This window comes from Haliotis rubra, unplaced genomic scaffold (assembly GCF_003918875.1).
Source record: "Haliotis rubra isolate DU_JTF1 unplaced genomic scaffold, ASM391887v1 Scf412, whole genome shotgun sequence".
NCBI classification, from domain to species: Eukaryota; Metazoa; Mollusca; class Gastropoda; order Lepetellida; family Haliotidae; genus Haliotis; species Haliotis rubra.
The window spans coordinates 336540-360558 of NW_025767094.1; the positions used below are offsets into that span (position 1 = coordinate 336540).

At 38.5% G+C, this 24019-nt stretch overlaps 1 protein-coding gene across 1 annotated transcript; it reads left to right on the forward strand.

Moving 5' to 3' along the window:
• The first annotated feature begins 364 nt into the window (after nucleotides 1-364).
• Nucleotides 365-23499, forward strand: LOC124288103 (A disintegrin and metalloproteinase with thrombospondin motifs 9-like). The gene is made up of 5 exons (XM_046724668.1): nucleotides 365-643; nucleotides 16982-17280; nucleotides 18142-18318; nucleotides 19886-20030; nucleotides 23448-23499. Exons 1-5 carry the CDS (start codon nucleotides 385-387, stop codon nucleotides 23477-23479), a joined length of 912 nt encoding a protein of 303 aa, XP_046580624.1. The 5' UTR covers nucleotides 365-384; the 3' UTR covers nucleotides 23480-23499.
• Nucleotides 23500-24019: the final 520 nt, after the last annotated feature.

Below are 24019 nucleotides of genomic sequence, written 5' to 3' on the forward strand. Positions count from 1 at the left end.
TTGAAATTACATGAAGTAATTGCTCATAAACATAACGCAATGAATTCTTCTGAAAATTGCTTAAGCGTTTCTTTTTTTGAAATGTGTATACCCGGAATGTCCATCGTGAGGTCGAAATAAATGCTTTTAACATTCAGTTACACTGGATTTAGATTATATTTATGGATTTATGGTCCCTGTGTCTGACGGAATGAAAAGGTTGTTAAGCCCTTGTGTTCTTACAAATAACGGATGTCGTCTTTTTAAGATCATAAAGCCGTTCCGGCCTCGGTCCCTTCACGCGCATATCGATTATTCAGCAGTGAATCGGGATTTATCCTGAACGCAAACTCTGAGTCAGAATAGGCAGAACAGATAACGATGAACAAGGTATTTCTGTTGCTCATGCTGTGCAAGTGCGGAGTTGCTAGCATTACTTCTAAGTACTTTAAAAACCGCCCCGAATACAATGATATGAGTGTCAATGGTTTACTGGAGGAACCCAATGTGTTGAACAGAGTACATTGTGGGGTGCTCTGCTTAAAGGATCGATGCTTGGCGTTCATCTATAATCCCAATACAAGGGTGTGCCGCCGTAGTTCGTCCCTCCCACAAGCACACGAGGTAGACGTTCCTGAAACGGGTGCACGGTTCTACGAAACAGGTAAATACAACCAACAACGTCCTGTTTTCATATTCATAAGATTGTAATTCCAATTATACTAAACACGTGTTGTTATAAATCAGTATCAAATAGTGATGCTATCAAGTGTTCGCGAAAAGATGTGCGTATCCTGCCCGACAAACCGGTGGCACACGTACCAAACACACTGGCACTGATGTTTACCATAAAAACTTTTGAAGGCTTTGAATGTTGCAACCTTTATCAAACATCTTCATATCAAAGTCCTTTGGTAAAATGAGCATGACTGATTGTATCTAAAACTGTAGACACCAAAGACTACAGCTCCAGGCTAGCTATTTTCGATACGTTCGTAGCCCTACGAACTTCTTAAGCCCATTCTTATTAACACATTGGCTACGATCAAAGTTAAGAACTCTTAGGGCTACGAACGTTTCAAGAATAAGGGCGCAGATTGCTGAATACAAAGGCACCGGGCCCCGTTGCACAACGCGATCGTGCTACAACTGTCGTAAGTCTGTGTTAAAGTATGGGAGTTACGGTCGTCTTAGGCTTACGATCTCTTTGAGGAACTGGTACCTGGTGAATATTGGCACACTCAAGCCACCGTTCTTGCTGACGGTTTGCGCGTACGTGAGAGTAGGACGAACATGATAAGAGCTGTCGATCCCACGTCTATCACAACTACAAAATGACTGATTTTTTTAAAAAGAATGGTATATGCACTATTTGGGATTGTTTGCGGATATATTCGTCAAGTGTGTGAAGTGCGTGAGTAAAACATTATACGATTTTGAGTCTTTGTAGCCAAAAATCAGATGACCTTTAAGTCAGGAGTAAGTACCCATTCAACTATGGAAGAACCCATTCTTGCAGTCGAAAAGAGACTTTCAGACAAGATTAATGTTTGAAATCCTGAATTAAAGGGGGCAATTTTGGAATTGAAAAATGAAATCAGCCACGTGTCCAAACGGATGGATGGCGTGGAAAACATGGCCGCCGTGCATGATGCTGAGGTAAAGGACCTTCGCACAGAAGTTAAAGAACTCGAATCCAAATTATCCGAACAAACAAAAAAAACATGGGAAAAACAATGCTTGCCAAAGAAATGTACGATCGAAAAACTAACCTTTTTTATGGGACTAAGGAATAAGCTAGCGAACATTCTGAAAAAGTTCTCAGAAATATCTTTGTGGATAGCCTTAATCTGAGTGACAAGGATTAGGACAACATTTACTTTAAGCGGTACATAAGCTCCTCAGGAAACCATTCCCTAATCACCCAAACCCAGAAGCCCACGCCTGTACAACCCAAATATGTAAAATAAAGACAATATGTAAAAACTAACGCAATATGTAAAAACTTTACACAATATGTAACAAATTAACGCAATGCGTAAAAAATGTCTTTAACGCAAAAAAGTACAACACCTAACGCAAAATGTAAATACAATTTTAACTTAATATGTAAAAAATTAACGCAACATGTAAAATCCAGTTTTAGGTTTGAATATTAGGGGTGGCAATCGAAATCCATTATTTTCACAAACTTGGCAAAAATTAACTGTATTTTCAAAAATTAAGATATCGCAATGTTTCTGACAAAATGAATTTCATATTACTTTTTTTACAAAATTGTATCTCCTTGTTCAGTATACATGAAACTATAATCGATAAACATATAATTTACTTGTATAAAGAGATATTTGAATCGATCTTATAGTCTATTTTCGAAAGTATTAAAGGAATAATTTTATTCTTCAAACTCTGATTACATAAATGGCATTTTTAGGTATATTTATCATGTCTTATTCAAGAAGGGTTTACCTTTTGGGTCGGACTCCTTGAAACTGTCCATTCCGCTGCTGATAATCTGTGATTACCGAATTGGGTTTTTAAAGAAACCACTTATTGGCCCTTCTTAATCAGTTTGAAATAACATACATGTTGTAGCAATATTTCCAGTTTTAACTCATTGTGTATGGTGGTTCGAATTAATTGCAATTGGTACTTGGCATCGAGAAGACCATTTATCTTCGGACCTAGCAACTGATGTAGGAGAGAGCGCCAATAGTTATGATTTGACGAGTATGTATATGAAACAACGATGGGTGGGAATATTGGAATGGTTCCTAAATGCGTGCATCTTGATCCGCCGAAGCTTCAATTGCGGATTGTAAACAAATTCAAATAAACGAACTGAGAATATAAAAGAAGATATTCAAATGTTTACTTTTATGAAATGCCGCTTCAATGATATAAATGTATGAAAAAGGACATCTGGTTAAAAAATACTATAAAGAAAAATGAACTAATAACATAGTATGGCTGCTCTCCCTCTCCCTCTCCCTCTGCCCATTATACCTGTTCTTCTATTAAATTTATCAGTTGGATTTAGATTCATGTAGTGCTCTCCTTCATTTTCATGAAAGTAGCTAAGATATATTAGGTAGAATCTCTTTGGGGAGAACTTGTGTGACTGTTCCGTTTACATCAAAGATTTTGACCTCAACCCCAAAGATCAACATCGGGAACCAATTCCAAATGTGAATTGATTGAAGGAAATCAGATATGATTGGAATGGAAATACCCGAATCCCTGTGATGCATCTTACATGTCCGTTATACCTAAAACTGCAAGATGGATTTACCATTTCTAAATCAAAGATATTTGTGTTCAGCGACACATTTATACATATGCAGTAATTTTCACATTTTGGAGTATTATAGTATATGAAAATACATAATGATAAATTTGATATGTTCTCTAACATTCATTCAAAGTGTTTCTGAAACAACTTTTTAAGTCTCTCGTAATTCCTATGCGAAGACTTTTTATCAGCATTTCATTTGTGTATTTTGAGGTGAGATTACAAAAACACACTATTTATCTGTCTACCAGGAAAAATAACTAATACATTAATTCCATAAAGGAAAATAATTTGCTATTAATTCACCACTAAACAGGAAACCTCTGAAAAAACTGGTCTCTCAACAAAAACAATGAAAAGAAGAAAAAAAATACTAAAAACTGATATCTGCAGAACTTCAGTTTGAACCTTGGTTACCGTACCAAATATCATTAATAATTGATAAACCACTTGTTGAGATATAGCGCAACCCAGGTGTTTGGACGGAGAGACTGACGGACGGAGAGTAATTTTATATTCCCAAACGTATCGCTACATGCGCGTTGTGGGATAAAAAAGGCTAAAAAGTAAAACCTTCTTGAATAGGAGATAATGAATACAACCCATATGACCATTTACGTAAAAATACTATGACGAATAAAATGATTTCCTTGGATACTGTCTAACATAGATCATGATATCAAGTATCGCTATACATATATATTATACAATTTTAGGCTTTATTTTGATGCTTTATGACTCTGTTGACCAGATTTCAATTAAGTTAGAAACGAGGTTAATTCCTTAGTTATTTTGAAAAACAATAAAGTAAAGTTTCTAAAAAAATGAATTTCAGTCGCCAAGATTTATAAACAACCAAAAAAAGCAGGATTTTACATATTCCGTCCATCTTTTAAAAATTGCGTGAACAATTATTTTTACATTTTGCGTTAGGTGTTAACGTACTGCGTTAAAGACATGTTTTACATTTTGCGTTAATTTTTTACATATTGCGTTACTTTTTACGTTTAGCGTAACGTTTTTACACATTGCGTTATTTTTTTACCTATTGTCTTGATTTTACACATTGGGGTTGTACAACGCCTCGATCATCGCGAGGTTCCTTAATATGGAGGATAGGGACAAGGTGTTGAAATCAGCGAAGTTTCTTAGAGGCACAAGGATGTCTATTCGCACATACCTCCCCGCGAAACTCAAAAAGCAGAGAGCAATATTATATCGCAAGTGGCTGGACATATGCTTTAAGGAGAAGGTGCAGTCCTGTGTAAGGCAAGTGGGGGTAGACCATGTACTGGAAACTCGAGTGCGCACTTCTCCCCATTGAGTTTTGTCTGTGACAGAGACTGCTTGTCACAATCAACATATTTTTCTCTGTTTCCATAGACATGTATTAAAACATTCCAGTTTCAAGCTGAGCACTTTTTAACAATGAAATTAGTATTTCTAATGCTACACTTTCTTGAAAACTTGGTTTGCAAATCTGCAGCAAGTATGGGACCAGTGTATTTTTATTACTGTAGACCAAAGATGCTTGTAATCACAAGAAACATCTTTTGTTCTCCAACTTCGACCACAGCGATAATCCTTGCACGCATCACTTGCTGTGTCTTTACGAGTCACCTTCCCGGTTCAAGCCGCGCGAACCTAATCATTGCGCATGCGCTATGGGCGCAGCGCAGTACAGTTGGGGTGTTAAGTGAATCGTTTGAACTACGATTAGTTATCATCGCGTTATTTTTCAACTTTATAAGTTGAATTTGCATTTTTGATAATTTGTTACTGTAAGTCCATACCGAAAGGTATCAGAATCTGCAAAGTTGTGTTTTGCCTTGCATGTGACCTTTGTTGCATGTGACCTTTAACGGAGGACTTCGCCAGGGCCGATTGGTCATTATATGAAGCTTTGTGTGTCGACCACTTAAGACATGAAGTATTTGCGAACAGCGAAGACCCTATATAATTGTTTTCTGATATCCTCAATGACATTGCTGATCAAACTATACCCAAGTCCTCTGCAATTCCACATCTTCGTAAACCATGGTTTACTAATGACTGTTAACAGGCCAGAAAGAATAGGAAGAAAGCTGAAAAGTATTTTCGGCGACATCCTACAATCATAATTTAGATAAAGTGAAAATTTTAAATGCTAAGGCTCGACGCACTTTTAAAACAGACTAAGCGTCAGTCTTGGAGGAACTATGTTTCCAAAATTAATTCCCGTACACCTAGGTCAAAGGTGTGGAATATGATACAAAGAATTAAGGGCAAAGGTTCCAAATCTACCGTTCACCATCTGATGGATGGTGATACTTTATTAACTGATAAGTCTGATATTGCCAGTAAGATTGGTGAAACTCTCGCCAAACATTCTTCTTCGTCAAATTACGTTCCGGAATTTCAACAATACCAGAAACAACAGGAGAAGAGAAGAGAATAAATTTTAACTCCGACAATGGCGAAGACTATAATGAATTATTTTCATTACATGAGGCTACACACTGCCCTTGAGCAAGCTCATGATACAGCAACAGGAGCTGATAACATACACTATCAGCTCTTGGAAGCATTTACCGGAATCTTGTTTGGAAACTCTTGCAAATATTTTTGATACAATATGGACTTCAGGGGAATTTCCCAACGTCGTGGCGTAATGCCATTGTAGTCCCTATTCCAAAGCCTGGCCGGGATCATACTGATCCGTCTAATTACAGACCAATCTCTTTCACGAGTTGTGTTAAAAAACCATCGAACGAATGGTAAACAATAGATTAACATGGTATCTTGAAACCAATAACCTTATTTCAAATATTCAATGTGGTTTCAGGAAAAATCGTAGTAGATTATTTGGTACGTTTAAAATCCTTTGTTAAAAATGCTGAAGTAAATAAACAACATGCTGTATCGATATTCTTTGATCTCGAGAAAGCATACAATACCACCTGGAAGCATGGCATTTTAGAGGATTTACATTATTTTTGGTTTAAGGGGTCGTTTACCTCTTTTTATATCACAGTTTTTATCAGGCAGGCACTTTCAAGTCCGAGTGGGTTCAACCCTGTCTGACCATTACAATCAGGATCGATCAGGGTGTCCAACAAGGAAGTATTTTGTCTGTCACTTTATTTAGCGTAAAGATCAACAGTTTATCCAAGGTTTTAAACGATTCAATTGATGGATCACTTTTGTGGATGATTATAATATTTCTTGTCGCGGTAAGAATATGCATACTATTGAACGGCAACTTCAGTTGTGTTTAAAACAAGATAAGATAATGGTGTCTTGAAAACGGCTTTAAATTTTCTAAATCAAAACTAATTGTATACATCTCTGCCGTAAATACAAACCGCATAAAGACCCTGAACTATCTCTAAATGGCACACCCATCAAAGTTGTGAAGGAGGCCAAATTCTAGGATTATTATGTTTGACTCGCACTTAACGTTTCTACCACATATCAAATCCCTTAAAACTAAATGCCTGAAGGCACTCGATTTATTGAAAGTCGTGTCTAATTCAAGGTGGGCAGGGGGATCAAGCTACGCTCCTACACCTTTACAGATCACTTGTCCGCTCGAAGCTTGATTATGACTCCACCGTATATGGTGGAGCCTGCAAAGGCAACCTAAAACTACTTAATTCTGTCCACCACCAAGGCCTAAGACTTTGTCTTGGGTCTTTTAGAACCTCTCTCTATTGATAGTCTCTATGTTGAGGCTGATGAGCCATCCCTTACCCAACGTCGTATCAAACTATCTTTACAGTATATAACAAAACTCTATTCTAACGAGTCTAATCCTGCGTTTAACTGTGTTTTCAATCCTTCTTATGAGGAGTTGTACAACAAAAGCCTTCTCTTGTTCCGCCTCTTGGTTTAAGATTAAACCATTTCTTTCTGCTGCCGGCATTGAGCTGGAAAATATATCTCCTTCCCGTCTTCTTTCTTCTCCTCCTTGGCAACTGGTGAGGCCTGAAGTTGACCTAACTCTGACAAAGTTTAAGAAATCTGAAACTAATGAATTACAGTATAAACAAGAATATAATCAATTAAAAATCAAATATAATACATACAAATCCTTATTTACAGGTGGGTCCAAGGACGGTGGCGCAGTGGCATGTGCCACTGTCATTGGAGTCCAGAACAATTTCTTCTAGAATACCTGATAACAGTTCTATATTTACAGCAGAAGCAAACGCCATCTTAACAGCTCTTAAATATATTCAAAGACATCCCAAACATAAACAATATATAATATTTTCAGACTCTCTTTCTTGCCTTCAGGCTATTAAAAATCTCTCTTGCAAACATCCACTTTTAATTGAAATAATCGAATTATATAATGATCTTGCTACTGGCCAATGCGACATCGTCTTCTGTTGGTTACCCAGCCATGTTGGCATTTCTGGGAATACAATGGCCGATCTTGCTGCCAAGGCAGCACTCAACAAATCTGTGACACCACTTCTTATTCCCTTACTCTGATTACAAAGCTTGCATTCGAACTTACATCCGTGATCTAATGCAGAAGAAGTGGGACACCCAAGTAGGTATCAATAAATTACATGAAATACAACCCTATGTCGGTTACACTTACTTGGGTTGTCAGTCCAGATTTGAAGAGGTCATCATACGACGAAGTCGTATTGGCCCACACAAGATATACTGATGAATACCTATTGAAGGTGAGGATCCTCCATTTTGTATCCCTTGTGATGAAAGAATCACGGTCAAGCATGTCTTGCTTGACTGTGTTGAATATTCCATCACAAGGGATAAATATTTTAAATCACGAACTATGAAGGATCTTTTTAATAGTATCAGTTCTCATTTAATTATTGCATTTTTAAAAGAATTAGATTTGTTCAATGATTTGTAAATACATAAATATTTTAAGATTGGAAGTTTGAATTAGTAACTAAGATTGTTAGTGGCTGTATCCTCGAGGGGGGTTAAAGTACTGTAAAATTATTGTCCTCCTGAGAGGGTATGTAAGTCCCAAAACATTCGAAGTAAATTAAAACGTTCCACTTTTTTAATCGTAGAATACCTGTTCTTTTAATGTATGGCTAGATTTGCTAAATTGCTAACGGCTGAAGGGATGGTGTAAATCCAGCTAGGGTCCATGCAGGAAGCAAATGTACTGTAAGTCCCCATGGTCCCTAGTATGGTGATCTACCTTCAGTTGTTGGCAATCTATAGCCGGTTTTATATTGTATTGTCATTTAAAAGTAACATATTTTAGATTTAATTACTAGTTTTACATACATATCTGTGATATTCTAGTTGTTTTACTGTCCTTCGTCGGCAGGTTTTATAATATACATATATTTCATTTCAATATCGAATGTTCTCGTCACGATATGGCTGAAATATTGCCGATGTGACGTTAAATATTAACTCACTCACTCACTTTAACGGAGGATATGAACCCGCCTTACGAAATCTAACTGTGGAGCTCATCCTTGATCTTAACAGTATGCCATGATATGCTTTGACAATGATGTTTCGAGATCACTATCGCATACTGCGTACTGTTTCTACTGGTGTTATGCATATTTGATATGTTTTAAAGCATTTGCAAGTCTGCATAAGATTTACAGACATAATCAGAGACAGTACTATATAAACAGGTTTATAACACATATTTATACGTTTTCTGAGATCTACATCAATGATGCTATTATCAATATGCTATTAGTACACTATGACAAGGCACGTCTCACAACGTCTATGAAGTATACTTGGTATATTAGTATACTATTACAATGCTCGATTCAAAACGTTATGAGGTATATTTGGTTTATTAGCATACTATGCCAAGGCACGTGTCACAACATTTATAAAGTACATTTGATATATTAGTATAACGGGGATGGCTCTTTCACAACGACACAACTCCGTTGAGGCTGCAATTTCCTTTTTATTACTGTAGTTTGTATAAATAATACAAGTCTGAAACAATGTATATGAATATATAACACTTCATCAAAATACCTATTTTATCACATTCATTTCATTGCACATTGTTCAGATAATTAACAAACTATATATATCCGTTTGTGAAAATAATCCGATGTTGGAAGAATCTTCTATAAAAACTTGTCAAGACAACTAGGAACACATTCGCTACTGACTAGTGCGCATGCGCGTCTCTCTCACGTGAACCCTAAGGAGTCAGTGAGTGATATGGAATTAACAATCATAGCACTACCACTGAACATATAAAAATAACTCAAAACAAATTGACATCACAAAATCAATGGTTCAGTTTCATATTAAGATCCTTAGGAATTATGGAACACATTTGGCATCTTCAAAACAATGAAACATCAACGTGTCTTATCATCTATGGGACAACTTGTCTCAAACTGGCCACATGTTGTGAGGCACCAACAAAACACCAAGGACCTAAAATATGTATGTTTTAATTAGCATAGCAATGCTAATTCTCACGAGTAAAGTAAACGTACAAACTGTTTGGACTCAAACATTAATCTGAATCAATTGTAAGTAAAATTATTGACACCAACAATTTCTAACCATAGGTCAAAATATACCTCCACCAAATGCATAAATTCAGTTACAATAAATACTGAATTAACCTTTCAACAATTAAACATATTTTTGTAGTTTATTCCTTTTATATAAAACCAAGTGTAACTAACCTGTAATTCACCAAAGTCAAAATCCTCCATCCATGACTTTCAAACCACCTTGCCAGGTTGGGAGAAAGACAGCAAGTGAACAAACTTCACACTTTCCAAATGCAACTAAATTCAACATCCAATCAAGATGCTGCACATCTTCAGCCAATACAAACCAAGGACAAGACAGCAGACCTGACCTCATTAAGACTTGGCTAATTTGCATAGGAACTACTTTTGACCCATGACCCAGTGGTGACTATAAATAAATCATGGACTTGTGAAAGTGTAAACCTTTTCACTGACAATTGTATTATTGTTTAGGGTGTTATGAACTGATTCCAAACAGGAACATAAGACAAGACATATTAAAATAGATTGCTTTTCCAGAACATTTTACTATTTGTATATTTTGTACCTGTTACATACTTGTATTTGTTACACACTTGTTTTGTACTTGTTACATTAGTATACTATGACAATGCACCATTCACAACGTCTATGAAGGATATTCGGTAAATTATATAAAATTTAGTATATTGACAATCTATGGAAATGCATGTTTTCACATTGGAGCATCTGGTATGAAATCGATTTCATGCATACAAACACAATTTTACATTTTGCTGCAAATCACTCATTTATGGTTGCGAATGGAAAGTGACCAATCTGAGCTGCAAACAGAAAGCCTTCTTTTTCACTATTCAGACCAGCCGAATTCATGCTTGCAAGCGAAGGTTTGCGTTTCTTCTCAATACACTGTATATGAATCTTTCTTGAAAAGTTGAGCCTGTGCTGATTTGATATGGCGACCTTGCTGGGATGGCACCCATTTCTGTACCGTCTAGAAGTACTGAACCATCCCCAAGGCCTTGTAACACAACCGAGGATCAAGGTACATATTGTTACTACCGGGGTCTTAGAACCATATAAAAGGAAAGGGATGTAACGAGGTCAACAGACTAAGTTCGTTCCTGGAAGAATTGAAGAATTCTCTCTCTAAATGCCCATATAAAACTATACACACATTTCAAGCCAATACATTCAGCTACGAACTGACACATAGATGACACAAATCGAAAACGCTGTTTGCGAGCTAAGGTCTTCGAAACCTAAACAAATCGTGATTTTTCGATTCCGAGTCAAACTCCCTGCTCAAAACTTGTACATCTAACCTGCACGCACCAAAACATCCTGAATCAAAGGCACGTGTCAGCGCGTTATTCGCCATTCTTTCCGAGACACTTAAATGTTACTGCCAAAATCAGTTTTCCTACATTTATTCATCGCAATCGAGAATGTGTCGTGCCCGTTCGCCATGGATGCCATTGGCCTCGACATACTCCGCACTGAATAGAGCCAGTGATCTGATTGGCTATTTTTATGTTTATATTAGAGATTGAGCGTTATCTGAAACATCGGGATTTTTTGAAAATAAATACGCCAGGGAGATGAATGAGGTACAACTCGACTGACAGACATTGTTAACTGTATTCCTGCAGCCTAGCGCCTGTCACGTTAACCTCTTGGTTTCTTGTACGTTTCTATTACGTGTCATACATGTAAATCAGTTCATGTTTCGGGTATATCAGCGACTTGCCCATGTTCTTGGTTTTACCAAAATGGTAAACGTGTAAGACTTGCATCAGTTGGGCTTTTCTCCATCAGTTTCTCCATCACCAAGCTGCCACGCCGTGATATAACTTAAACTTTGTTTAAGAGGCATTACAATAAATGTACACAGATGTGTCTGTTTTGTGGCTATCCTTTTTCACGTTTCTACGACAACCTACCTCTGTGAAAACATAACGTAAACATGCCGATAATTGCAGGTTATCACAACCAAACTCCCCGCTAGCTCAAAACAAACCTCCGCCACATACGATAGCATATGTCCCAACTCTCGCAAGAAATCGTGATTCACGAAAACTTGACTCGGGGCCAGCGGAAAACGGATTCTGCTGTTTTCACTTACGTCAACCACTAGCCAGAGGGTTTATCTTGATCGTGATTTAACGCTGTTTGTGTTGAACAGTACGTTGCGTAAAAGTGCGTGGCTCTCTAACTCACGTCTGGAGAAATTGCATTGTACTTTGTTTTGTTTTTCTTTCATTTCACAATCCCACTTAAAATAACGCTTAAAATGATGAGCACAGTTTTTGACTCTTTTGTTGAAAAGGTTAATTTCATGTGTTTGTGTTCTTAACCCGCTTCATATTTATACAGATTATGTTTGTGTCTGTCAGGAACTCAACACATAATAAATTTATATCTCATGTCACGTCGAGTCACGCGAATTTTAAAAGCACGTTCTGATTTTTGAGAATTCCTGCTGAAAATGTGTGCGGAAGTATGCATAGTATGTGTGCATAAATATTTATAAATATGTAAATCAGGTGATGCATCACACTCTGTGGGATACATGGAAATTATTGAACGATTGGGACTGACAATATTCCAGAAATGATCCAGCAATAATCCAGCAACAATAATAGTCCAGCAATATTCCAGCAATCTGTTAGCAACATTCCAGAAGAGGTTCCAACAAGAACACTGTGTCCGTGTTGAGACATAAGCCAGGGCCTAGATTTTCGAAGCTCTCTTAGCACTAAGACAGTCGTAAGTGCCATACATTAACATTAACTTACGACTATCGAAAATCTAGGCCCTGAGCGTTAACTAAGCTATACTAGTGAATGAAAGCTTTTTGGGTGAACAACAGTTCTTTATTCAGGTGATGCTACAGATTCTTGTGTCGTTGTCACCTGACTTGACTTAATATTTGGTGTTTATAAAGGTCGCCTTCGCCGTTGAGCATTTCGGCAGATGTAGTGAATCAGTTAGTAAACAGAGTTATGTATATACAGTATAACTAACAAAAACAACAAGAACATAATTGAGAACACAGAAGAATGTTGATATATTGTCTTAACTCCTGGAAATTTGTTTCCTATAATAACACCAATTATCCTTTATAATCCAAACAATTTGAGTACATGCTACAACATTCATATTTGCTCTGATCATGTTTTTATTCACGTTGCGCATGAACAGCACGTGCTGAAATATTCATGCACAAACTACTCATTGTTTTCACTGATGCAGAATCGATATAAATTATATGAATGTGCTAATTTTTCCAATATATACATTGTGTATGCATTTTCGTTATCGAAATCACAGGTATTTCGTGATTTCATTTTTTGTATTTATTTTATTCTCAAAAACAGTGACCTTAACATGTATTTCTAAATAAATGCTTTGCATATTTCAGTACGAATCTTGCATGTCAACTTGACGCATTAAGATAATTCAATGAGCTTTTATTTCCATACACTTATACAACTTCATACTGCACTTGAAATAGTTATGCTATGACTCCGAAGCTAAAGATAATATCTCAAAACTTCCGGGGCCTAACCAACGTTGTTAAAAGAAAACAAGTGTTTCAATATCTGTGTAAACAATGGTAACATTTACTGTCTGCAGGATGTTCCCTTTACATCAGACCAAGAACAACTAACCAAACAACAATGAGGATACAAACAATGCTATTTTAGTTGTTTAAGAAGTAGCGCCTGCCGGACAGCGATTTTGTTTAATAATAATTATTTTAAATTCAAACTTTTAGACACAAAGCCCACCATCAACCGTTACCAAGGATACTTCATTCCATCCGTTTATGATGCACTCCTCCACCAAGCCCATTCTATTGTGTAAGCACAATCTATTGTATATACATGTACATCTTCTTCTCTTTTGTAACTGCTCCTATATTTGTACATCTCTGGCTTCCAAACCCCTTGTTGTTTTCTTTGTTACATCCAGTATATATACATCTCCTTCTCTTCATGTATCATTCCTGTCTGACAACAGTACAAGAATCTGTATCGAAACGTCACACTCACGACATAGAGAAGTTGTTATCTATAAAGTTTGTTCAATATTGAACAAATGACTAGACTTAGCATATGTTTATGACGGGTGCCACCGGTGGGACAGGATCACTGGCATCATCACTGTTTCAGAGTGATTCATACAGACATGTTCTGTCATCGTATCGCATGGGGACAATCACTGGATTGTCTGATTCAGACACGATTTATTTACAAACAACATCAGCTGCAACACTGCTGAAACAGATATCTGCTCACGATATAGTCACAATTGTACAATCGACTCTGCTTTTGGCAGAGATTTCCTATGAATGTGGAAAGGGTTTTGTCGCTTCTATTTTATATTGATCTTGTCAGTATGGTTGACAACAAATATAAAAAGTCCAGAAGAAATGTTAGGGCAAAAATCTTAAAATGTGCACTTTCAGAAGAGGAATGGAGAGTATTTAATATGATAGTTCACACATGCACTAGTAGTACTGACTTAAAATGGCTGCAAAAAAGGGTTATTCATGATATTCTTCCTGCAAACTGCTTCTTATTCAGAATAAAGATATCGGACTGACCCCGAAGTTTGCCGGTTTTGTAATAAAGAATTAGAAACTTTAGAACACCTGTTTTGGTATTATTCAAAATTTGGAAAGGTTTAGAAAAAATGGTTAGCCACAACCCAAGTTTAAATTACATTCACAATTTCAAAGATAATGCTCGGAATCAAAGGAAGCAATAACAATCCTATTAACGCCATAAAGACATTATATTCAAGAACAGTCAAAAAATGAATATTCCAAATTTTGGGTATATACTAGGCCAAATTAAGCAGTACTACGACATTACAAAATATAGTTATTTAATTTCTGATGAAAACGGTATATTTGTTAAATTCTTGTCATCATTACATACTATATTGATATTATGTAACTTTACCTCATTGTCTGTACATCATTATAGGTCACTGTATGTACCTCATGTATGTCAAATTGTGTATATGTAGACTGTTGTCAATGACAAACAGAATTGTAAAATTATAGACATGAAAAATATGAAAGTAAAAAAAAGACCCCTTCTTGTCATACAGAATCGGTTACACTAAATCCTCTTCATCTTAACCATGCATCTTAATCTAAATGTGAACCAGATGAGGTGAACTCATGATCACAGACTCGTTTATTTCTACTACAGTTGGTAAATCAGTGGAAGAGAATTGACTGCTTATAATAATAGCAATGACTATCTATAAAGCGCCTGTTTGCACACACTTGTGCATGCTCAAGGCGCTAACACACCATTTCCCCGGATAACCCAAGATGCCTGTTGGGAGGTAAAAAGTAAACAGTCATATAACTTATCCCAAAGTGGTCTGGTCCAGACTCGATTATTTACAGACCGCCGCCATATAGCTGGAATATTGCTGAGTGCGGCGTAAAACTAAACTCACTCGCTCACTATCCCAACGTGTACAGATTCACTGCTGGGTGAACAGATGGTTGGACGGGTAAACAGATGGTTCGACGGGTGAACAGATGGTTGGACGGGTGAACAGATGGACGGGTGAACAGATGGTTGGATGGGTGAACATCCATGTTCAGCACAGCAATATTCATGTTACATTGTTTATGAAACGTTTGGTAAACCCTGTCGCCTTTGGTTGTTTATGTACATCGTCTTCTCTATAAAATATATCAGAATAAAGTGATGAAATTTCCAATTTACTCATTTTCATGCAATTAATGCTGTAATGTACATCCTCATTGTCTGTAATACTGTATCTGAGACATGTTGGCTGTGTTGATCGGGGTCCTTGTCATTGTTTGTTGACATTCTGTGGCTAGTTCCATATTAATTTCTGGAGGGTGGGAGGTTTCATACAAATTATTAGATAGCACTTTTACTGATGTCTTTGGTGCATTTGGCGCAGTACTATACTGCATGATCGTCAGAGTGTGACGAACTATTTTTGTGGCTGTAATTTATTGATAACTTTGACGTGCTCCCCTGGACCTGACTTACGTCTGTGTCTGGGCGTTAATAAATGTTCATAGCCAATAGATATGAGGGAAATGTTGGTGTAGATGGTCACATTACGAAAGATACACATGTCGAGTCGATGTTGAAATTATACGACTTTACCGTGTGTTAGTTACTTTTTTGTGGTTTGTGTATTATCAATTATATGGACCGTTAAGTGTGTGTTATACTGTTGACATATGGGCCGTTAAGTGTGTGTTATACTGTTGACATATGGGCCGTTAAGTGTATGTTATACTGTTGACATATGGGCCGTTAAGGTGTATGTTATACTGTTATGGGCCGTTACTGTTGACATATGGGCCGTTAAGTGTATGTTATACTGTTGACATATGGGCCGTTAAGTGTGTGTTATACTGTTGACATATGGGCCGTTAAGTGTATGTTATACTGTTGACATATGGGCCGTTAAGTGTATGTTATACTGTTGACATATGGGCCGTTAAGTGTATGTTATACTGTTGATACTGTTGACATATGGGCCGTTAAGTGTATGTTATACTGTTGACATATGGGCCGTTAAGTGTATGTTATACTGTTGACATATGGGCCGTTAAGTGTGTGTTATACTGTTGACATATGGGCCGTTAAGTGTATGTTATACTGTTGACATATGGGCCGTTAAGTGTATGTTATACTGTTGACATATGGGCCGTTAAGTGTATGTTATACTGTTGACATATGGGCCGTTAAGTGTATATGTTATACTGTTGACATATGGGCTTAATATGGGCCGTTATGTGTTATACTGTTGACATATGGGCCGTTAAGTGTGTGTTATACTGTTGACATATGGGCCGTTAAGTGTGTGTTATACTGTTGACATATGGGCCGTTAAGTGTGTGTTATACTGTTGACATATGGGCCGTTAAGTGTGTGTTATACTGTTGACATATGGGCCGTTAAGTGTGTGTTATACTGTTGACATATGGACCGTTAAATGTGTGTTATACTGTTGACATATGGACCGTTAAGTGTGTGTTAAACAGTTGACAAATGGACCGTGAAGAGTGAGTTATACTGTTGAGATTTTTCTTCTTCCTTACCTTATTATGCAATATCCAGAATTTCCCATTTTCATGTGCATCCGATCCTAATTGCCAACTCCTTTGTTAATATGACAATTTATTCTGGTCTATTTCTAGGAGTTTCTGCAGAAACACCTCCAGCAGCAAATCCCCACAATTGCTCCGACATGAAACAATGTCTTCCGGGCGCCACGGACGGTGAATACTGGATCTACTCACCTACCCTCGGCAATAAGAAGGTTCGAATCTACTGTCACAACATGACAGGTGTCCCCAGCGAGTATGTGACCTTGGTCCATGCTAACCAGGGCGACTACGTACCCCTCAAAGACCCTGAATGTGACGGAATCGAGGAACCGATGACCGGTGTCAGAGCTGGGGTTACAAGCTTCTCGAGGGTCAAGATCAACATTGAGGTACTTCGATGATATAAACTACATACAATGCATTATTTGAATGTCTTTAACACCACTTTATTCTTTGATGGCGTATTCGAAATAGTCGACTCTCGACCCGAAAATTCATTGAATGATACCCTTCAGACCGTTCTGGTCTCAAGCCAGCTTATGCTAGACGTAAGATAAAATTGATCGGGTGGCGGGCTAGGAGACTTGGTTAATGACGTTCCCTCATACCCAACAGCATAGATCGTCGCTTACATTATCGATCACAGGGTTGTGTGACCGGGATTCGGTTGTGTTCACGTCGCCTCAATATAGCTGCAATATTAGATATTAGTATATATTATAACATGACCCATTAAGATGCCTATATGCCCAGTCATCCCTAGGCAGACGTGTTAACTGGCTACAAAGAAAAAGTACATATGTCTACTCAGAAACGTTGTGTTCCTCAAACTAAAGAAATTGATATTCCTAAATTCTCGTCTTTAGGCGTATCACTTCTAAATGCCATTCAAAGACTCGATAATGATGACACTAAAGCCACTTAAATGGATCACACATATGATCAATAAGTCCAAAGCTCTAGGCAGGTAAGTTCCCTGGTCAAAGCTGATTGCTGGATGGAAACTCCTGATGTATATGACCTGTTTTAGTTTCCTTAAACGATAGTTGGTGGTAGTTTCCCACATGCCAGTTCTCTGTCTTGCCTTGGGAAGATGCTTCCATCCATGTTCCAGGGCAACTGCTCTGAACCCGAAGTTTTGATGTGCCTGTAGAACGTTCTTTGTTGATGCTTGTTGATACGTTCACCTGACAACTACCCAATGCATTTCTGTATTAAAGAGACCTTTAACATGTTTCATATTGTTTAAGAATATGACCGTAATAAAAAACGACTTCGAGTTTGCATCCTCAACGGGCAAACCCAACCAGTACGGGCTGGGCCGGGACTGCTACAGCCGCCATTCTGGAAATGTTCGGAATACGTGTGGACCCAAGGGGACATTCCTCATAGACACCAGAGGGACCGGACTGTTGATCAATAGAAATGTACGTATGTCTGTCACTTTTCTTATCCCGGCAAAATCCCTAGTGCAATATCTTCAACGCGACCTACAGGTATGTGCCTGTTTATCACCATCCCATGTTATGCAACCTCAACTCGACTTGTGCATTGTAATATTCTTAACTCGACACATTTACAACCAATGTTTGAGTCGAAATATGTCTAACACATTATAGTAACTCACACATGTTAATACATTTTTATCGAGTAATATAATATGACCAGAAATTATTGAGAATTTTAGGAATATGTTTAATTGGATTTCTAGTATAAACAACCTTGACCAGCTATCAAGTGCTTGGTTTCATTCAAGAGAGACAACTCTGTTAATCCTTTTTCATTAGTTTGTGAAGAGTTATGCCCCTTTGTTTACTTGCTAGCAGACGACATTTTCAGTGATCCTCAGTCTGGATGATTTAGAGAAGAGGAAGTTGATTTTAGAGTAAAATAACAAGAACATCAGATCAGCTAAAGTGATTTCAAGTAGAACAAGCATCCCTTTGTCCACTGTTTATCATGTTTTGAAAAATATTGCAAATGGATATGGCATTGAGCACCAGGGAGGCGTAGGTAGGCCCAGGAAATTGACTGTCGGTGACAGGAGGCGGCTTGGTATTCTTGTTTCTAAAAACAAACGAAGGTGTTTAGAAAACTTAAGGCTGGATATGATTGATAGAGGAACTGTGGCTGTCTGTAAGGAGACAATTAGAACTGAGCGTCATGCAATGGGCTGGCAGAAAAGTCGAAGAATTCCATCACCGATCATGAAATCTGAACAAAAGGAGCAAAGGTTGAACTGGTGCTTTAGAGCATAGAAATTTTAACTTGACTATGTGATTTTCTCAGATGAAAGTTCTGTGTGGCTGTTTCCTAATACACTGAAATTCTGGACCAAACAAACTGAAAAACCTTTGTATGAGCGCCCAAAATACAGTCCGAAATTTAACGTGTGGGGTGGCATATCTGTGTTAGGGGCAACGCCCCTCTGTGTATCTGAAGGGAATATGAACAGTGAGCGGTACACAGATATTCTCGAGGGATATTTACTTCCATCTGCTCACGTGTTCTATGGAAATGTTAGGATTTTCGAGCAGGACTACGACCCAAAACATCGTTCAAAGCATTCACAGGCCTTGTTTCGGACCCAAAATATGACATTATTAGATTGGCCAAGCTATAGCCCTGACCTAAATCCAATAGAAAAATGTTTGGGGACTTATGAAGGAAAGTGTCAATAAGAAAAATCTGACAAATATTGCTGAAATGAAATAAGAGGTGGTCCGATATTGGGACAGCATGGACCACGACTTTCTTAGTTCTTTGATCAGTAGTATGCCCCGCCGCATTGAAGCCTGCATTGCTGCCCATGGTGACTTGACAAAATACTTACTGTTCACCTGTCTTTGAATCTGGAGTTATGTTCTGCTAATATTCACATTTAATACGTGAATAATGAGTGAAAATTTTATAACATTTACAATCTTTAAATTCTCAATAATTTCTGGTTGTACTGTATCACTTTTTGAGTAAGTCAATAGTCTTCTGTTACAGATAGTGTGGAAATACATGAACGCTCAGTCTTGGGGAATGGTAGTACGTTCCCACAATGGAACCGTGATCGAGGTTCATGGAGGCGGGTTCTGCGGCGGATTCGAGCCAGCGACAGACCTACAACTCCAGATTAACACGGACGAAGGTACAAAATGATATGTCTAACACAGAGAATCCATGGCATAACTACCCGTCTTTGACAGCTATTTTTTTCTTATTTGTACATAATTTTCAGTAACAGACAATTTATCCCTTTATAGATGATGATCACGTCTAGACTCACGTGTTTAGAGTCACTTTCTACAGCATTGTATATGTGTATATTTATCCTATCTCACACGCGCATTTCTCTTCCATATTCCTAGACCGCCTCCGTGGTGTAGTGGTTAGAGCGTCCGCCCGGAGAGCGGAAGGTCGCGGGTTCGTTCCCCGATCGCGTCATACCAAAAGGCGTTAAAATATGATACTTGTTGGTGCCCTGCCTGGCGCTCGGCATTAATGGGTACAACAAGGACTGGTCTGCTCGGAGTCAGTATAATGTTTCTGAGTGGGGTATTCATGCTTCACTGCGGCATGGTATCTCAGTGGGCTAGCACTAGAAACCAGCTTAAGTCTGGGCTAGTACAAGCAGCCGCACATACATACACACACGCATGCACGTCGTCATATGAACGAAATATTCTCAAGCACGACGTTAAACCCAATTTCACCTCACCCCTCACCTCATATTCCTAAGTGGAAACCTGCCTGGATCTAGGTTTCCAGCTCCTAAATATAATTCACCCGAACAGCCTAGCATCATCGTCAATCTGGGCCAAGGGGCTTCTCGGGCCGTTGACCCACATACGTTTATCATCTGGGTTCCCCAGCCAACTCATTCTCTTTCAAGCCAGTTATAGAATAAGAAAATTATGTTGCGGGGCTGAACAGGTGGGTATGTACCGTGTGAGGATAAGAATATTACTTCACAATTTATTGTAAACTTTACACATTTTAAAAACGTATCTCACATCAACAAAATATGTCAGGGTTGAATGGTGGGGCGCATCTCCATAGTCTATAAACCGTAGGATATACACCAGGAAGCTGAAGATTAACAGTTATGCCAAACCAAATAAAGTTACAATTCTAGGTATCATAAGACAAAGTTCATGGATAGGAATGAAACGCTCCCGAAAAGCGTGAAAATCTTGGTCCTTGATCCACAAAACGGTCGCAGCCTTTGATAAACTATAGAGTCGCGACAGGTCGTAACGTTACGAACGCTTTGTGGAAGAAGACAGAAGAAGACACATGAAGTCGGATATAATAAGCGTAACTGTAAGTCCAAACCGTAAGAACAACTTATATTCGACATAGACTGTATCCGGATTTTCCAGTTTACAAGACGGGGTATTATTATAGGATATTTATATAGCGTACGTATCCACGCAATTAGTGCATGCTCAAGGCGCTTGTTTTTCCCTCGGCAAATCGTTTTATCAATCTCAACTCCCTGGGGTGTATACAATTCTTGCACCCACTGGGCACACCAAGTTATTGCGGCATTCCCATCCTTACGAGGTGCCCAGTTACAGCTGGGTGGACTGGGACACATAGTCACAGTACTTTGTCCAAGTTTACTGCACGTTAACCCGCAACTATGTGTTTGCACATATCTATGTGCCAACCATCTGGTCATTTACCAACGGATTCGTGGGTTCTTTTAAGCACACATGGTTGTGTACTGTACACTAAGGGTTGTGACAACACTGAAAGAGTCTGCACACAAAGTTGGCTCCAAGGTTTTTACACTCGGTCACAGGTGGGTATCGCTGTCCTAAGGACGATAGGACCGACCTGCTTGGCATATTCGCATCTTCATCCAATACACCCAATAAACCCAAGCTAGACGTACGTGGAATAGTGGATTGGGACACCGGGATCCGCTGCATGCCTAATGACGATTTCGTTAGATAAAGACGAGTGAATACATCCTCCGATTGGATACTCTGGGAAACATAAAATGTACAATAAACAAAACCAATCATGACTAGGTTTAATACATGGAGAGATGGACGTGATACAAGAGAAGCAGGGTTATTGTGTCAGGAAGACTTGTGCGAACTGGTGAAGGCCTTAGACACCCATCCCAGACATGGGATGTAAAGGCTGTATCTGACCTCAGGAAACATCCCTCCATAGTTGCAGTCAAGGAACAATTGCTGTGGAGAGCCAAAGTGGAGACTGAATCAGCTGATGTTAGACTGGTTTGGTTTTACGCCGCTTTCAGCAATATTCCAGCAACATCAAGGCGGGGGACACCAGAAATGGGCTTCACACATTGTGCCCATGTGGGGATTCGAACCCGGGTCTTCGGCGTGACGAGCCAACGCTTTAACCATTAGGCTACCCCACCGCCCCAGCTGATGTTAGATCACGAAGTATGATGTTACGATCCCAGGTCAAAAGTCGGAAACGCGATGACTAGTGTGAAAACTTGCAAGAGCGAGGTAACAATTATCCCTGGGATTGAGCTGATCGTGGGTGAAGGTGGTTAGCTTATTATCTTTCTTCTGTTCCTCTAGTTGGTTCTTCTGTAACCAAACAGATCAATCGTTACTTTAAGAGACGTATTCCTTTGAACTTCATGTGCAAGGTGGTGATAAAGATGGTTCTTGAAATGGTCACATCCAAAACAGTGTGATCCCAATAGTAGTTCCAATGCTCAAGCGAAGTTACAGTCTTCCTTTTCGGAATACCTTCTGATCGAAAGAACTGGACGTTTGAAAATGGCAGCCGATGAGGGTGATGAAGCAATAAAGGGATCTCTGACAGGTTTCGTACCCGTAAGAGTGTCTCCGCAGACCGAGATAACAATTTGCGAACATCCGAGAAGTGATCTGTTTGACTGGCATTTAGAAGTTGATGACTAATAAGAAAGTAAGAAAGTTTATGGATAACAACTGTCGTTATGGATAACAACTGTCGACTACACTAGTTGTTATCCATAAACTTTCTTACTTTCTTAACATCCGAGAAGGTAGCGACTTCGAACCTGGAAGCGTCTTCTGTCCTTCATCATCAAGCGAAAATATGGGCGGCGTAGAGTTCGTCGTGCCTTAAGACGGCCGATGGGGTAGATCGGTCACTCCGTCAATATAGTGGGGGGCGGTGTAGGGGTTTTTCGTCCATGATGAAAAACCAAAATCGTTCTCTAACAGAAATACAAAGGCTGGCAAAAAGAAGACTGCACGACAAAAGAATGCAAACAAAATCCGATTAGAGACAGGAGATGTAGATTGACAAAATTGTAATGGAAAAATATTTACAACAGGTCACCACGGAGTGGCGATTTCAAAGAGAATGAGTTGGCAAGGATAACCACATGAACAGCGCATGTTGGTCAACAGGCATAAGACGAGTGCTGGGAGGTGACCATGGTGACCATGGTGACCATGCTGATGCTAGGTATGAATGGGTGAATTAGTTTTAGAACCTGGATACCTTTGTCGAGGTACGTTTCAACTTAGGATCGAAATAAGAAAGAGAAATATCAATGTCAAAATGTCTCATGTTTCAGATCTGGATGCACTGAGTGCAACAAGCTGTTAGACTGGAGGAGGGAGTTAGAGTGAGTGAGTTAATATTTAACGTCACATCGGCAATATTTCAGCCATATCGTGACGAGAACATTTTACATTGTAATGGAATATGTATATATTATAAAACCTGTCATCGAAGGACAGTAAAACAACTAGATTATCACAGATATATATATGTAAAACTAGTAATTGAATCTAAAACATTTTAACCATAGGGGACAACACAATCTAAAATGGGCTATAGATCGCTAACAACTGAAGGTAGATCACCATACTAGGGACCATGGGGACTTACAGTACATTTGCTTCCTGCATGGGCCCTAGCTGGATTTATATCATCCCTTCAGCCGTTAGCAATTAAGACATATCTAGCCATACATTAAAATTACAAATATTCTACGATTAAAACGGAAAGTTGAAATTTACTTTGAATGTTTTGGGACTTACGTACCCTCTCAGGAGGACAATAATTTTACAGTACTTTAACCCCCTCGAGGATACAGCCACTAACAATCTATGTTACTAATTCAAACTTCCAATCATAAAATAT

What these genes read in the sequence shown, in the direction of transcription:
- LOC124288103 (XM_046724668.1), top strand. Translation starts at nt 385, where the DNA reads ATGCTGTGCAAGTGCGGAGTTGCTAGCATTACTTCTAAGTACTTTAAA. An exon ending in TGCACGGTTCTACGAAACAG is followed by an intron (nt 644 to 16,981) that starts GTAAATACAACC and finishes GTCTATTTCTAG; the next exon opens with GAGTTTCTGCAGAAACACCT. An exon ending in CCAGATTAACACGGACGAAG is followed by an intron (nt 20,031 to 23,447) that starts GTACAAAATGAT and finishes CTCATGTTTCAG; the next exon opens with ATCTGGATGCACTGAGTGCA.